The 16,306-nt window shown below is 55.5% G+C and overlaps 1 protein-coding gene across 1 annotated transcript in view; it reads right to left on the reverse strand.

The window, feature by feature from the left end:
* riox1 (ribosomal oxygenase 1) overlaps window positions 1-16,306 on the reverse strand; it is a 44,833-nt gene that overhangs the window by 27,357 nt on the left and 1,170 nt on the right. Inside the window, exon 2 of the mRNA XM_078229545.1 lies at window positions 9,148-9,507. Within this exon, the coding sequence (XP_078085671.1) occupies window positions 9,148-9,507 (360 nt within the window). The remainder of the gene's footprint in view (window positions 1-9,147; window positions 9,508-16,306) is intronic.

Genomic DNA, 16,306 nt, shown 5'->3' on the forward strand with positions numbered 1-16,306 from the left:
ACTGTACAACTATGAGAAACTGATGTTAAGGTACTCAATGGTTATATCAGTGGATATTTGACACTGTTGAATGGATTTGAATCAAGTCCCCGAGACAATGCTTCAACCCACTGTTCACTAGCTTCCCTATACAAACAATAAACTGTCATCTTACAAAAAGGTACAATTTGTTTTTACTTTTGTCATTTGGCTCTGCAAATAGCTTTCAGTGAGTCAGAACAACATTCTGTAACTAATTTGTGCTCAAGACAGTGATTCACATACTGCATAGTTGTGATGCATTGGCTCATGTCTAACCTATCTATTTTTTAAACAAACAATGCAAGTCAATGAATTAGGTACATTGTTCAAACATGATCCAGCTCAGACTTTGAGGCAAGATTGTAACCTTGATTTTGAGCTGTTTTACATAATGATGGCTCACCAACCAGTTTGAAAGCTTTGTGATTGCAATGGCTTCTCCTGCTCTCAAACCATTATGTGGAGATGCCGGCGTTGGACTGGGGTAAACACAGTAAGAAGTTTAACAACACCAGGTTAAAGTTCTTTAACCTGGTGTTGTTAAACTTCTTACTCAAACCATTATCCAGTGCCCAAAGAATCTATCCTAGGTCCCCTTCTCCTTTTCATCAACATGCTGCCTCACGCCATTTTTGGAAAAAACACCACTGAATCCACATCAATGCTGACAACACGCAGGTTTACTTCACCATCACCTCTCTCAAACACTCCGCTGCCACTATTTGTCATGCTGTCTGTCCGATATCTATTAGATGAGCAGAAATCCTCTCTTCAATTTGGCGTTTGGAAGACTGAAGCCACTGTCTTCAACTCCGCCATAACCTCTATGCACTCATCACCAATTCCATCCTACTCCATGGTCACTGTCTGAGGCTAAACTAGACTGATCATAACTTCAACATCCAATTTGATCCTGAACTAAGCTTCCGAGCCCATTTCTGACACCCAAACAACCTACTTCTTTCTCTGTAATATCACCCATCTCCTGCTTTCACAGTCCACCTGCTGCTGAAATCTTCACTGATACTTTTATTACCTCCGGGCTCAACTATTCTAATTCTCTCCTGAGCAGGGTACCTGAGCAACGTTGGCTTAAAAGCAAGTGGATACCATCACCTTCCAGGAAGTTACATTAATATTGGAAACGGAGTAGTAATTCAACTTACATTCCAACATCAAGCACAACAAACAAGAGACTCTGCATGCTTTACATGGTGGGGAAGAAAATAGATTCTGAGAAAGGAGGAAAAACAGAAGGCAGGGAAACTGGTTAAATATGTGGGCTGGGATTTTCTGGTCTTGCCCGTGGTGGGAACCGGCACAGGCTGCAGCAGAAAATTTGGAGAGCAGCAAAATTTGGAAAAGAAATCCCGATGGTTGAAGACCTCATTGCCATTTTAGGTGGAGGCAACAATGCAAATGGGGGTATAAGCTCAGAGGGCAAAGATACAGTGACTGCAAGCTTCAGTATGACAATCGTTACAGCAAAATAGGAAATTGTAGGGATGTCCACTAACATATGGCTAGGGGAACTCACTGATGTAGGATATAAAAAGGCTATAGAGACATTTGAAAATTAAGATTATGTTGAAATCCATTCATTGGGGCACTGGGAACAAAATGACTTTGGCTCTCTGCCAAGAGTGATGGAGGTACAGGATGTTTTGTGGACGTGAGTTGCATTGAACTGCACTGTGTTTGAAGGTAGAGGTCAACCAAGACAACATTAGAGAGGCTGCCCCTCAAGATGATAGCATCATGAATCGGGGTTTCAGCAACTGCCCAAGAGGTAAGGACATAGGCAGCAACATTGTGGAGTTAAAAACTAGTTTTCTTGGCGATAAAATGGATATTTGTTGTGACAATTGATCAAGAACAATAGTTTGGATGTGGCTTTCAGAGGTGTGACAGAGGTAGTGGAGAGGTACATAAGCAGGCACGGTTGCAGTCAAACAAGCAGTGCAAACATTCAATATAATAAATCCAGTGGTCATTACCCAAAAATCAGTAGTATGTGATGTGTTAGTCTTACATCTACTAATTATCCTTATCACTTAAACATTTTCCTAAGAGCACCGTTATTGATGCATATGAAAGAACATGGACAACTAATAGACTTTGCTTGTAAGATTCAAACCCCAGTACTGGTGGTCAAGATACAGAGTCAGACACATGGTAATTATTCTGATTGTAGGCGAGTGCATATTGTAAAACAGAAAAAAGGAAATAAGCTTGTCCAATTCTGAGTCCATCCTACCCTCAAAAATTGTTTATTTCACGTTAACTATATTCTAAAAATTGGAAAACCATAAAGTTCTCTAGAGTGTTCTTGGGGCCTTTCATTTCATCAGCACAGACATATAAACTGTGGCAAATATTTTAATCAGCTTTTGAAGCTACGAGATTCTGCCAAAACCTCAACTTGTGACTCTAGAATATACATCGTGGAATCATAAAATGGTACAGCATGGGAGGTTGCCATTCGGTCCATTGTTCCTGTGATGGCTCTATGGTAGAGCAATCTAATTAGTTCTGTTCCCCTCTTCATACCCCATTGCTCAGTAAATGTTTCCTTCAAGTATTTATCTTTTGAATGTTACTAATGAATCTGCTTCCATCACCCGTTCAAGTTGAGTCTCAAAGTGGAGCGAATTCAACCAAATCTAAATTTCTCACCATTCACGATGAATTTAGTAACTGACAGTAATTTCAGTAATTTAGTAACTGGATGGCACTGTGGCACAGTGATTAGCACTGCTGCTTCACAGTGCCAGAGATCCAGGTTCAAATTCAGCCTTAGGTGGCTGTCTGCGTGGCGTTTGCACGTTCTCCCCTTGTCTGCGTGGGTTTCCTCCCACACTCTAAAAAGGTGTGCGGGTTAGGTTGATTGGCTATGCCAAATTGATCCCTAGTGTCAGGAGGATTAGCAGGATAAATATGTGTTGTTACTGGGATAGGGTCTGGGTGGGATTGTTGACGGCACAGACTCGGTGGACCAAATGGCCTCCTTCTGCACTTGATTCTATGATTCTATGATATGAACATAAAGAGAGACCTTCCAATTATTCTATGAATTTATCTATTGAGTAATGAACTTAGACAGGGGTGACGCATGGTCAATCCCAAGTCTGTGATGGGTTAGCTCAATAGTCAAGGAGGCGGTAGGGGCAATCCAAATGGGCGTGGCAATCTTAGGTCAAGGGGTCAGACACAAGAAAGTGACAAGTATTAACGGAATTGCACATTCATCAAGAAACCTTGCAAAACAGGTAGGATGGTGGGAGAGAAAAATATAGTGGAAGTTCTACTGGGCATTGATGTGACTGCCCCTAATATGAACAATGCTGAAAAGTGGTTGCGGATATTGTTAAATTTTGACAGTATATCCCAAAGAAACCATGTGATTCTGTTGCATGATTGGAAAACCCAGGGTGCAGTAAACGAAAAAAAATCCACCCCCAAAGTTTAGAGCAGTCTCACCTCAGGAATTCCTTCATTCCGCTCCATTTTTAAAATCGATACCTAGGAATATTTCTGTTCTCCGTCAAAATGTTAAATTCATTAGCTTGTGAGATTAACACGCCGACTAAAGCATGTTGTCTTCATGTGAATAGTGGTGATGATCTGTACAATACAATGCGTGGCACCTGGGCAGTGTGATGCCAGTATCTGACTGAGCTACTTCAATTGTCGCTGAAGTGATCATGCGCTCCACTCTCCTGTCATTGCACTCCTGTGAGAAAACTCCATTTAAAAAATCCAAACAATTCTGCCAACATTAAAACGGCGCAGTAAATTCAAAGCACATGACAGGAAAGCCCTCGGTAACAATAGGAATGGACCCAGAACAACCCACTCAAGGGCACTTTCAGATTTCATACCCATAATTCTAAGCACTACGAATCTGCATCCCCCGGCAACAGAATGTTACCATGACAACATCACAATCAAATTAAAGCAGGGAAGAATCACATAAATAATGGCCAAAGACTCCACAGCGCACACGACAAACCCATCAAAATAAACAGGTTTCAAATTATTCCGTGGGGGTTGGAGGAAGGAGACAGCTGGTGTTTAACATGTATTGGGTTCTAATTTTCTAAATCAAGTTACTGACATGTCCACGTAAGTTTTGATTTGATTTATTATTGTCACATGTATTGACAGTGAAAAGTATTGTTTCTTGCATGCTATACAGACAAAACATACCATTCATAGAGAAGGAAAGGAGAGAGTGCAGAATGTAGTGTTACAGTTATAGCTAGGGGTGTAGAGAAAGAACAACTTAATGCAAGGTAAGTCCATTCAAAAGTCTGACAGCAGCAGGGAAGAAGCTGTTTTTGAGTCAGTTGGTACGTGACCTCAGACTTTTGTATCTTTTTCCCGAAGAAGGTGGAAGAGAGAATGTCCAGAGTGCTTAATTATGCTGACTGCTTTGCCGAGGCAGCGGGAAGTGTAGACAGAGTCAATGGACGGGAGGCTGGTTTGCGTGATGGAGTGGGCTACATTCATGACCTTTTGTAATTCCTTGGGTCTTGGGCAGAGCAGGAGCCATACCAAGCTGTGATACACCCAGAAAGAATGCTTTCTATGGTGCATCTGTAAACGTTGGTGAGAGTCGTAGCTGACATGCCAAATTTGCTTAGTCTTCTGAGAAAGTAGAAGCGTTGGTGGGCTTTCTTAACTATAGTGTCAGCATGGGTGGACCAGGACAGGTTGTTGGTGATCTGGACACCTAAAAGCTTGAAGCTCTCGACCCTTTCTACTTCATCCCCGTTGATGTAGATAGAGGCATGTTCTTCTTTATGCTTCCTGAAGTCAATGACAATCTCCTTTGTTTTGTTGACATTGAGGGAGAGATTATTGTTGCCGCACCAGTTCACCAAATTCTCTATCTCATTCCTGTACTCTGTCTCGTCATTGTTTGAGATCTGACCCACTACGGTGGTGTCATCAGCAAACTTGAAAATCGAATTAGAGGGGAATTTGGCCGCAGTCATAGGTGTAGAAGGAGTATAGTAGGGGGCTGAGAATGAGGATGATCGTGGAGGTGTTGCCTATCCTTACTGATTGTGGTCTATGAGTTAGGAAGTTCAGGAAGTTGCGGTTCGGTTTGCCTGGTCAAATTAATACACATTCCCTGTACAGACACTTCACTCTACCCAAAATAGGATACCTTGGGTGAAGATGTCGTCAAGGTTTAGGCATCTCTAGATGGACACTGCTGGGATTTAATCATCACAAAACACTCGCCTATAAATTTTCCATTGCTTGGTGTCAACCAAGATTACCTTATTTTTTGAAGCACTGACTTGCACAACCATTTGAAGTGAGAAGGCAGGATACATAGATTGGCTGTTTTGAGTGTTTGAGGGGATAGAGTTATAAGATTTAGGACAGAGAGCAGGAGAAATTTCTCTTATTTATTTTTTATTCATTGGTGGGACATGGGCATTGCTGGCTGGACAGCATTTATTGCCCATCCCTAGTTGCCCTTGGACGGCAGTTGCTGTGGCTCTGGAATCACATATAGGCCAGACCAGCTAAGGACTGCAGATTTCCTTCCCTAAAGGACACTAGTGAATCAGATGGGTTCTTCTGACAATCGACAATGGTCATCGGTAGATTCTTAATTCCAGATATATACAAAAGCTTGTGAGGATGGGAAGAAAATTAGCAGTTTAAAATAAATATTATTACACGAAATAAAACTGAAGAAGCAGGGGATCATTTTTTGACTCAGCTTTCAAATAATTAGCTAAACATGACCCAGTCAGGAGCCTCCATCTCCAGAGAGTCTACAGGGTGCTCATTAAAGTCAAAAACTGCTCAACTTTATATATTTGTCAGAAATAAGAAATTAAATTGATAAGTGCTTTAGCGAATCATAAGTCAAATGCTCAAAGACCAAGATTAGCCAAAACTGCACATGAAGAACACAACACTACACTTACAAAACATTCCTGACAAACTACAAAATAGATTCTAAACATCTACCACGCAAGGAATTCAATGGATGGAAAGGAATGCAAGGGTAAGTAAATAATCACGCTTTAAAAAAAAATATTTCCTTGCCAGTATTTGATTTATTATCACATGTATTGGTATAGAGTGAAAAGTATTGTTTCTTGCGCGCTATACAGACAAAGCATACCGTACATAGGAGAGAAGGAAAGGACAGGGTGCAGAATATAGTGTTACAGTCACAGATAGGGTGTAAAGAAAGATCAACTTCACATAAGGGAGTTCCATTCAAGAGTCTGATGGCAGCAGGGAAGAAGCTGTCCTTGAATTGGTTGGTACGTGACCTCAAACCTTTGTATCTTTTTCTTGACAGGAGAAGGTGGAAGGGAGTATGTCCAGGATGAGTGGGGTCCTCGATTATGCTGGCTGCTTTTCTGAGGCAGCGGGAAGTGTAGACAGAGGCAATGGATGGGAGGCTGGTTTGTGTGATGGACTGGGCTTCATTCACATTTCTTGTGGTTTTGGACAGAGCAGGAGCTATACCAAGCCGTGATACATCCGGAAAGGATGCTTTCTATGGTGCATCTGTAGAAATTGGAGAGTTGTAGTGGACATGCCAAATTTCCTTAGCTTCCTGAGAAAGTAGTCATTGGTGGGCTTTCTTAACTATAGCATCAGCGTGGAGGGACCAGAACAGGTTGTTGGTAATCTAGACACCTAGAAACTTGAAGCTTTCAAACATTTCCACTTCATCCTTATTGATGTAGGCAGGGGACATATCCTCCACTATGCTTCCTGAAGTTGATGACTATCTCCTTCGTTTCACTGACATTAAAGGAGAGATTGTCATCGCACCAGTTCACCAGATTCTCTATCTCTTTCTTGTACTCCGTCTCGTCATTGCTTGAGATCCGACCCACTACGGTGGTGTCATCAGCAAACTTGAGAATTGAGTTGGAGGGGAATTTGGCCACACAGTCCAAGGTATATGAGACGACATCCTTGCGGGGCACTGGTGTTGAGGATTATCGTGGAGGAAGTGTCATAACCTAGTCTTACTGATTGCAGTCAGTGGGTAAGTAAGTCCAGGATCCAGTCGCAGAGGGAGGATTTGAGCACTAGGCCACGGAGTTTGGAGGTGAGTTTTGTAGGAATAATCGTGTTTTCACTTCACCCTTCCTCTCCTGAAGAGGCATTAAACCATAGAGGGTTACTGCACAGGAACAGTCAACATCCCTTGCTGGACAATGGCACAGTTTGTAGCAATCCCAGATCAAGTAGGCAATATTCACAAGCCATAACAAGGGCTCTCAGGTCCTGACGCAGATAGCACTACAGATGACCCTAACCCACTGTCCAAATCTATAGAACTCACAATTAACCTTTAACATGTTAAACTTTACAGCATAGCATGCTGCTATGTCTTTACCAGCTTTTTGCTTAGAACAATCCAAATCTAATCCCACTGTCCTGTACTTATCTATATCCATCTTGTTCAAGTATTTATCCAATTTTCCCTCAAAACATACAGCTGTCTCTGCACCATTTTTTTTGTTGCAAAGCATTCCATGCTCCAACACCCTTCTGTGTAAAGCAATTATCGACTACTAACAGATTGCATTTTTCACTGCCATGTTGAGGCTAGTGAACAGCTGGTCACGCCATCTTTGTGAGTCAGTGACTGTAGAGTTTGGAAGACCCGAGGTGCAGCGCTAAGTCACACTGGCTCATCTTTGGCTGCTCATCCTTTTGTTTTGGTTAATTTTCTTGCCGAGGCTCATTGATTTCCTCTTGCTAGCCAGCCATGTTTGCTGCCACAATCAGTGCTCATTAGTGTAAACTGTAACTGGACACTAATGACAGGAGATTAAGCAGTCACATTAATTGCACCTTAATGAGGTGCCAACTGCAGAATGAACATCTGAGGCTGCCCGAAGTAACTAACGTGCTTCGTACGATGCAGGCAGTGCCTTTGTCACTGACCTCTACTTGAATGACAAATAGTTAGCATTGAATTGTCCAGTATTGACGGTTGTCTGCAATGACAGCAGGTGGTCTAAATGGTGGGGGCTGTAGTGTTGACGCCTGGTGGCACCTGTACCTTCAGGAGTGGAGAAACCTGAAACAATCCCACGCAAAAAGTGTAATGTTGTTATTGTTGGCAGATTTCCTCTGCCCACTTAAGTCATGTTTCATCTTGCAAGGGTGTGTTTTTAAATGGACAGTTCAGTCTGCAGTTTTACCTATAGTCAGATAGTGGATAGTCAGATGCTCTTTCTTAGGGTAGAAAAGTCAAGTACTAGGGGACATGGGTTTAAGGTGCATGGGGAAAAGTTTAGAGGAGATGTGCGAGGTAAGTTTTTTTTAAAAACAGAAGATGGTGAATGTCTGGAACGCCCCCCCCGGGGCGGGGCGGGGGGCGGGGAGAGAGAAGAGAGAGAGAGACAGGTACGATAGCTGCATTTAAGGGGCAACTAGACTAATACATGAATAGGATGGGAATGGAAGGATACGGACTCCGTAAGTGCATACGGTTTTAGTTTAGGCAGGCATCATGATCGGCACAGCCTTGGAGGGCCGAAGGGCCTGTTCCTGTGCTGTACTTTTCTTTGTTCTCTGGATTACAATAATGCATTTTACAACCATTCCCATTTTGTGGATTTCAACCATCTTCCTCTAGGACCTAACCCAGCATAAAATACACTAAACATACGGAGACATCTGTAACAGCATAAAATGTTCCACTAATGTGGAATTGCTTACAAAGTCATGTTTAAAATTAGTGATTGATGCTGGCAAGACTTAGTCAAGTTTTCTTTCTCATGCAAAATTGTGGCAGTATGATTGAATCCATGTTCTCAAAACATGTCTAGCCACAGTTATCACAACCCCTGTGGACTTACAGGACAGAAATGGTTTCACGCTAAGCTAATGGTCTGAAAAAACCTTCCATTTCCTTTCATTTTATTTCCGGAATTTTAGCAGATTCTAGCTTTTGCAGCTGCACATTTGTTTTGTTTTTAATTGGTGCCATGATACTTCATAGCTCATCATCAAGCGGTACAGTTTGCATTGTCTAAACAAATGAGTTCTTACACAGGAACCAGTTGATGAACAAATGCTTGCAGTCAATGACCACGAACTCCATTTTGGAAGACCCACCTGGAATGGTTTCGTGGGAACATCTGCCTCTGAGGATGCTGTGTTCGTTGCTGTTGAGCAGCTTGCTGGAAGATTGCTGGACAGCGCAGCAGCTTTCCTAGACGTTGACTCCATCTTTTTTAATTTACGCCCCCGTTTACCATTAACAATTCTTTTAGCACGGGGACTCACGGGCTCCTTCTCGGCACCCTCGTTTGTCTTCTGTAATATTTCAGCATTATTCACAATGTGAATATCCACCGAGGGTTCCAATTTAACTTTTGAATATTTCTGTTTTCTCTTGATTATCTTGCTCCTTTTGGACAAATGCAGTGTACGCTTTTGTTGTTCTTGACTGGTCTTCTTTGAAGGTCCATCAGTCTGTAATAAATAATCACTCATTAGCAAATCGGCAGGAAGTCAGCACTTTCTCGACAGTATCAAGACTTGCATGGTTCAGCGCAGAACGAGAAAGGTTGACAACCAAGATGGTGACAGATTGATCTGTTTCCGTGCTGCCCAAACCTCAGTTTAACTGCTACTGAAATCCTCAACCTTATCTTTGTTACCTCTAGACACGACTATTCCGATGCACACCCGGCTCGCCTCCCGTATTCTACTCTCCATAAACCTGAGGCATCCAAGGCTGCCCGTGTCCTTGTTTGAACCATTCAATGACCATTGCTTGCTGACCGACGTTGCCTCTCGGTGAAGCAGCAACACGATTTTAAAATTCTCATCCTAGTTTTCAAGCCCCTCCATGGTCTCACTCCTCCCTACCTCGTAATTCCCTCTAGTCCCACAACTCTATGATACTTGTGCTCATCGAATACTGGTCTCTTGAGCATGCCTACTTTGTCACAGTTGTCCAAGTCCTAACCTCTGGAGTTCCATCTCCAAAGCCTTACTCACTAAATCTTGCCAGCCTCAATCTCTAGTTTCAAACAGCCTTCACATGCTTCACCCTCCCAATATTCCCATTCCCTCACCCACCCATGCACGTCATCTGGGCTACCAATTCCCTCAGGTGGCTCATGCCAGGCTCTGCCCTTCCACTACCCATGTCCCTTCATGCCCTCTCTGCCAAGCTCCACTCTTCCATCCATCCCCTTATGCCCCTTTGCCAAACTCTGGTACTACTGCCATGCACATTAACTCATTGTACGCACACACAATCTCGAACTTACGAACACCATATCTTTTTACAGAAGATCCCTACAGTGCAGAAGGAGGCCATTCAGCCCATCGAGTCTGCACCGACTCTCCAACTGAGCATCCCACCCAGGTCCAATCCCCGTAACCTCATGTATTTAATTCCCCTAACCTAAACATCTTGGGACACAAAAGGGCAATTTAGCATGGGCAATCCACCTAACCTGCGCATCTTTGGGAGAAACCGGAGCACGCAGAGAAAACCCATACAGACACGGGGAGAATGTGCAAATCCACATAGTCACCCAAGGCCAGAATTAGATCCAGGTCCCTACTGCTGTGATGCAGCAGTGCTAACCACTGTGCCACCGGGCTGCCCATTGGCTTGGCATGGGGGTGCATGAGGGGGTGGAAGGGCAGCCTGAGCAAGCCCTTGGAGGGTCAGGACTTTGTCAAGGAAGCATGAAGGGGATCTTTTGAGCTTTAGGTTCTCTCACGCACACGAGGGTTCATGACCCCTCGAGGGGCTACAAACTACAACTCCGGCCCAATTCTGTGAAAACTGCAGAGGAACAGAAGGTTCAGCAATGTATACAGCCAGAACGAGACTGGCCCGAAGGAAGCCTCTGATAGGAACCAGCCTGTGCCCGTTAAAGGCATTCCCAAAAAATGCACAACCCAGCAATGGAGTCGGGAATCCGCGAATTGGGATCCATCTGCTGCTCATAAAGAGCTCCCGAGTCAACCCAACATGGTGAAAATCTAGGCCGTTTGCGCTGCTTCTCTGTGCAGATGCTGCCAAGACCTGCTGGATATTTCCAACATTGTTTTCAATATAAAATCCGAAAGCATTCCTTTTTTTAAAGAAGGCAAGGCAGTGGAGTTTAAGGGAGAGGTGGTAATATCACTAGAATAGTAATCCAGAGGCCCGCACCATGCTCACTGTGGGGTGAAATTCCACCACAGCAGCTGAATTTAAATCCATGTCCTCCTGCACAGTAGCCATTCTGTCATTCGGGTAACTGAAGAAGAGGAGGTAGCTGCAGGTGGGGCACAATGCTCTGTTAGCGGAGGGGGGGGGGCAGAGCGGAGGGGGGGGGGCAGAGCGGAGGGGGGGGGGCAGTGCGGAGGGGGGGGGGCAGTGCGGAGGGGGGGGGCAGTGCGGAGGGGGGGGGCAGAGCGGAGGGGGGGGGCAGAGCGGAGGGGGGGGGGGCAGAGCGGAGGGGGGGGCAGAGCGGAGGGGGGGGGCAGAGCGGAGGGGGGGGGCAGAGCGGAGGGGGGGGCAGAGCGGAGGGGGGGGCAGAGCGGAGGGGGGGGCAGAGCGGAGGGGGGGGCAGAGCGGAGGGGGGGGCAGAGCGGAGGGGGGGGCAGAGCGGAGGGGGGGGCAGAGCGGAGGGGGGGGCAGAGCGGAGGGGGGGGCAGAGCGGAGGGGGGGGCAGAGCGGAGGGGGGGGCAGAGCGGAGGGGGGGGCAGAGCGGAGGGGGGGGCAGAGCGGAGGGGGGGGCAGAGCGGAGGGGGGGGCAGAGCGGAGGGGGGGGCAGAGCGGAGGGGGGGGCAGAGCGGAGGGGGGGGCAGAGCGGAGGGGGGGGCAGAGCGGAGGGGGGGGCAGAGCGGAGGGGGGGGCAGAGCGGAGGGGGGGGCAGAGCGGAGGGGGGGGCAGAGCGGAGGGGGGGGCAGAGCGGAGGGGGGGGCAGAGCGGAGGGGGGGGCAGAGCGGAGGGGGGGGCAGAGCGGAGGGGGGGGCAGAGCGGAGGGGGGGGCAGAGCGGAGGGGGGGGCAGAGCGGAGGGGGGGGCAGAGCGGTGGGGGGGGCAGAGCGGAGGGGGGGGCAGAGCGGAGGGGGGGGCAGAGCGGAGGGGGGGGCAGAGCGGAGGGGGGGGCAGAGCGGAGGGGGGGGCAGAGCGGAGGGGGGGGCAGAGCGGAGGGGGGGGCAGAGCGGAGGGGGGGGCAGAGCGGAGGGGGGGGCAGAGCGGAGGGGGGGGCAGAGCGGAGGGGGGGGCAGAGCGGAGGGGGGGGCAGAGAGGAGGGGGGGGCAGAGCGGAGGGGGGGGCAGAGCGGAGGGGGGGGCAGAGCGGAGGGGGGGGCAGAGCGGAGGGGGGGGCAGAGCGGAGGGGGGGGCAGAGCGGAGGGGGGGGCAGAGCGGAGGGGGGGGCAGAGCGGAGGGGGGGGCAGAGCGGAGGGGGGGGCAGAGCGGAGGGGGGGGCAGAGCGGAGGGGGGGGCAGAGCGGAGGGGGGGGCAGAGCGGAGGGGGGGGCAGAGCGGAGGGGGGGGCAGAGCGGAGGGGGGGGCAGAGCGGAGGGGGGGGCAGAGCGGAGGGGGGGGCAGAGCGGAGGGGGGGCAGAGCGGAGGGGGGTGCAGAGCGGAGGGGGGTGCAGAGCGGAGGGGGGTGCAGAGCGGAGGGGGGTGCAGAGCGGAGGGGGGTGCAGAGCGGAGGGGGGTGCAGAGCGGAGGGGGGTGCAGAGCGGAGGGGGGTGCAGAGCGGAGGGGGGTGCAGAGCGGAGGGGGGTGCAGAGCGGAGGGGGGTGCAGAGCGGAGGGGGGTGCAGAGCGGAGGGGGGTGCAGAGCGGAGGGGGGTGCAGAGCGGAGGGGGGTGCAGAGCGGAGGGGGGTGCAGAGCGGAGGGGGGTGCAGAGCGGAGGGGGGTGCAGAGCGGAGGGGGGGGCAGAGCGGAGGGGGGGGCAGAGCGGAGGGGGGGGCAGAGCGGAGGGGGGGGCAGAGCGGAGGGGGGGGCAGAGCGGAGGGGGGGGCAGAGCGGAGGGGGGGGCAGAGCGGAGGGGGGGGCAGAGCGGAGGGGGGGGCAGAGCGGAGGGGGGGGCAGAGCGGAGGGGGGGGCAGAGCGGAGGGGGGGGCAGAGCGGAGGGGGGGGCAGAGCGGAGGGGGGGGCAGAGCGGAGGGGGGGGCAGAGCGGAGGGGGGGGCAGAGCGGAGGGGGGGGCAGAGCGGAGGGGGGGGCAGAGCGGAGGGGGGGGCAGAGCGGAGGGGGGGGCAGAGCGGAGGGGGGGGCAGAGCGGAGGGGGGGGCAGAGCGGAGGGGGGGGCAGAGCGGAGGGGGGGGCAGAGCGGAGGGGGGGGCAGAGCGGAGGGGGGGGCAGAGCGGAGGGGGGGGCAGAGCGGAGGGGGGGGGAGAGCGGAGGGGGGGGGAGAGCGGAGGGGGGGGCAGAGCGGGGGGGGGGGCAGAGCGGGGGGGGGCAGAGCGGGGGGGGGCAGAGCGGGGGGGGCAGAGCGGGGGGGGCAGAGCGGGGGGGGGCAGAGCGGGGGGGGGCAGAGCGGGGGGGGCAGAGCGGGGGGGGGCAGAGCGGGGGGGGGCAGAGCGGGGGGGGGCAGAGCGGGGGGGGGCAGAGCGGGGGGGGGCAGAGCGGGGGGGGCAGAGCGGGGGGGGCAGAGCGGGGGGGGCAGAGCGGGGGGGGCAGAGCGGGGGGGGGCAGAGCGGGGGTTGGCAGAGCGGGGGGGGGCAGAGCGGGGGGGGGCAGAGCGGGGGGGGGGGAGAGCGGGGGGGGCAGAGCGGGGGGGGCAGAGCGGGGGGGGCAGAGCGGGGGGGGGGGCAGAGCGGGGGGGGGCAGAGCGGGGGGGGAGGGGGGAGACGGGGGGAGGGGGGAGACGGGGGGAGGGGGGAGACGGGGGGAGGGGGGAGACGGGAGACGGGGGGAGACGGGGGGAGGGGGGAGACGGGGGGAGGGGGAGACGGGGGGAGGGGGAGACGGGGGGAGGGGGAGACGGGGGGAGGGGGGGAGACGGGGGGAGGGGGAGACGGGGGGGAGGGGGAGACGGGGGGAGGGGGAGACGGGGGGGAGGGGGAGACGGGGGGGAGGGGGAGACGGGGGGGAGGGGGAGACGGGGGAGGGGGAGACGGGGGGAGGGGGGAGACGGGGGGGGGAGACGAGGCGGGGGGAGACGGGGGGGAGGGGGGAGACGGGGGGGGAGCGGGGGGGAAGGGGGGGGAGACGGGAGGCGGGGGGGGAGACGGGAGGCGGGGGGGGAGACGGGGGAGCGGGAGCGGGGGGGGAGACGGGAGGCGGGGGGGAGACGGGAGGCGGGGGGGAGACGGGAGGCGGGGGGGAGACGGGAGGCGGGGGGGGAGACGGGAGGCGGGGGGGGAGACGGGAGGCGGGGGGGGAGACGGGAGGCGGGGGGGGAGACGGGAGGCGGGGGGGGAGACGGGAGGCGGGGGGGGAGACGGGAGGCGGGGGGGGAGACGGGAGGCGGGGGGGGAGACGGGAGGCGGGGGGGGAGACGGGAGGCGGGGGGGGAGACGGGAGGCGGGGGGGGAGACGGGAGGCGGGGGGGGAGACGGGAGGCGGGGGGGGAGACGGGAGGCGGGGGGGGAGACGGGAGGCGGGGGGGGGGAGACGGGAGGCGGGGGGGAGACGGGAGGCGGGGGGGGAGACGGGAGGCGGGGGGGGAGACGGGAGGCGGGGGGGGAGACGGGAGGCGGGGGGGAGACGGGAGGCGGGGGGGAGACGGGAGGCGGGGGGGAGACGGGAGGCGGGGGGGGAGACGGGAGGCGGGGGGGGAGACGGGAGGCGGGGGGGGAGACGGGAGGCGGGGGGGGAGACGGGAGGCGGGGGGGGAGACGGGAGGCGGGGGGGGAGACGGGAGGCGGGGGGGAGACGGGAGGCGGGGGGGAGACGGGAGGCGGGGGGGAGACGGGAGGCGGGGGGGGAGACGGGAGGCGGGGGGGGAGACGGGAGGCGGGGGGGGAGACGGGAGGCGGGGGGGGAGACGGGAGGCGGGGGGGGAGACGGGAGGCGGGGGGGGAGACGGGAGGCGGGGGGGGAGACGGGAGGCGGGGGGGGAGACGGGAGGCGGGGGGGGAGACGGGAGGCGGGGGGGGAGACGGGAGGCGGGGGGGGAGACGGGAGGCGGGGGGGGAGACGGGAGGCGGGGGGGGAGACGGGAGGCGGGGGGGGAGACGGGAGGCGGGGGGGGAGACGGGAGGCGGGGGGGGAGACGGGAGGCGGGGGGGGAGACGGGAGGCGGGGGGGGAGACGGGAGGCGGGGGGGAGACGGGAGGCGGGGGGGGAGACGGGAGGCGGGGGGGGAGACGGGAGGCGGGGGGGGAGACGGGAGGCGGGGGGGGGAGACGGGAGGCGGGGGGGGAGACGGGAGGCGGGGGGGGAGACGGGAGGCGGGGGGGGAGACGGGAGGCGGGGGGGGAGACGGGAGGCGGGGGGGGAGACGGGAGGCGGGGGGGGCGGGGGAGACGGGAGGCGGGGGGGGAGACGGGAGGCGGGGGGGGAGACGGGAGGCGGGGGGGGAGACGGGAGGCGGGGGGGGAGACGGGAGGCGGGGGGGGAGACGGGAGGCGGGGGGGGAGACGGGAGGCGGGGGGGGAGACGGGAGGCGGGGGGGGAGACGGGAGGCGGGGGGGGAGACGGGAGGCGGGGGGGGAGACGGGAGGCGGGGGGGAGACGGGAGGCGGGGGGGGAGACGGGAGGCGGGGGGGGAGACGGGAGGCGGGGGGGGAGACGGGAGGCGGGGGGGGAGACGGGAGGCGGGGGGGGAGACGGGAGGCGGGGGGGGGGAGACGGGAGGCGGGGGGGGAGACGGGAGGCGGGGGGGGAGACGGGAGGCGGGGGGGGAGACGGGAGGCGGGGGGGGAGACGGGAGGCGGGGGGGGGAGACGGGAGGCGGGGGGGGAGACGGGAGGCGGGGGGGGAGACGGGAGGCGGGGGGGGAGACGGGAGGCGGGGGGGGAGACGGGAGGCGGGGGGGAGACGGGAGGCGGGGGGGGAGACGGGAGGCGGGGGGGGAGACGGGAGGCGGGGGGGGAGACGGGAGGCGGGGGGGGAGACGGGAGGCGGGGGGGGAGACGGGAGGCGGGGGGGGAGACGGGAGGCGGGGGGGGAGACGGGAGGCGGGGGGGAGACGGGAGGCGGGGGGGAAGACGGGAGGCGGGGGGGGAGACGGGAGGCGGGGGGGGAGACGGGAGGCGGGGGGGGAGACGGGAGGCGGGGGGGGAGACGGGAGGCGGGGGGGGAGACGGGAGGCGGGGGGGGAGACGGGAGGCGGGGGGGGCGACGGGAGGCGGGGGGG

The sequence above is a fragment of the Mustelus asterias genome, chromosome 15 (assembly GCF_964213995.1).
Source record: "Mustelus asterias chromosome 15, sMusAst1.hap1.1, whole genome shotgun sequence".
Taxonomy (NCBI): domain Eukaryota; kingdom Metazoa; phylum Chordata; class Chondrichthyes; order Carcharhiniformes; family Triakidae; genus Mustelus; species Mustelus asterias.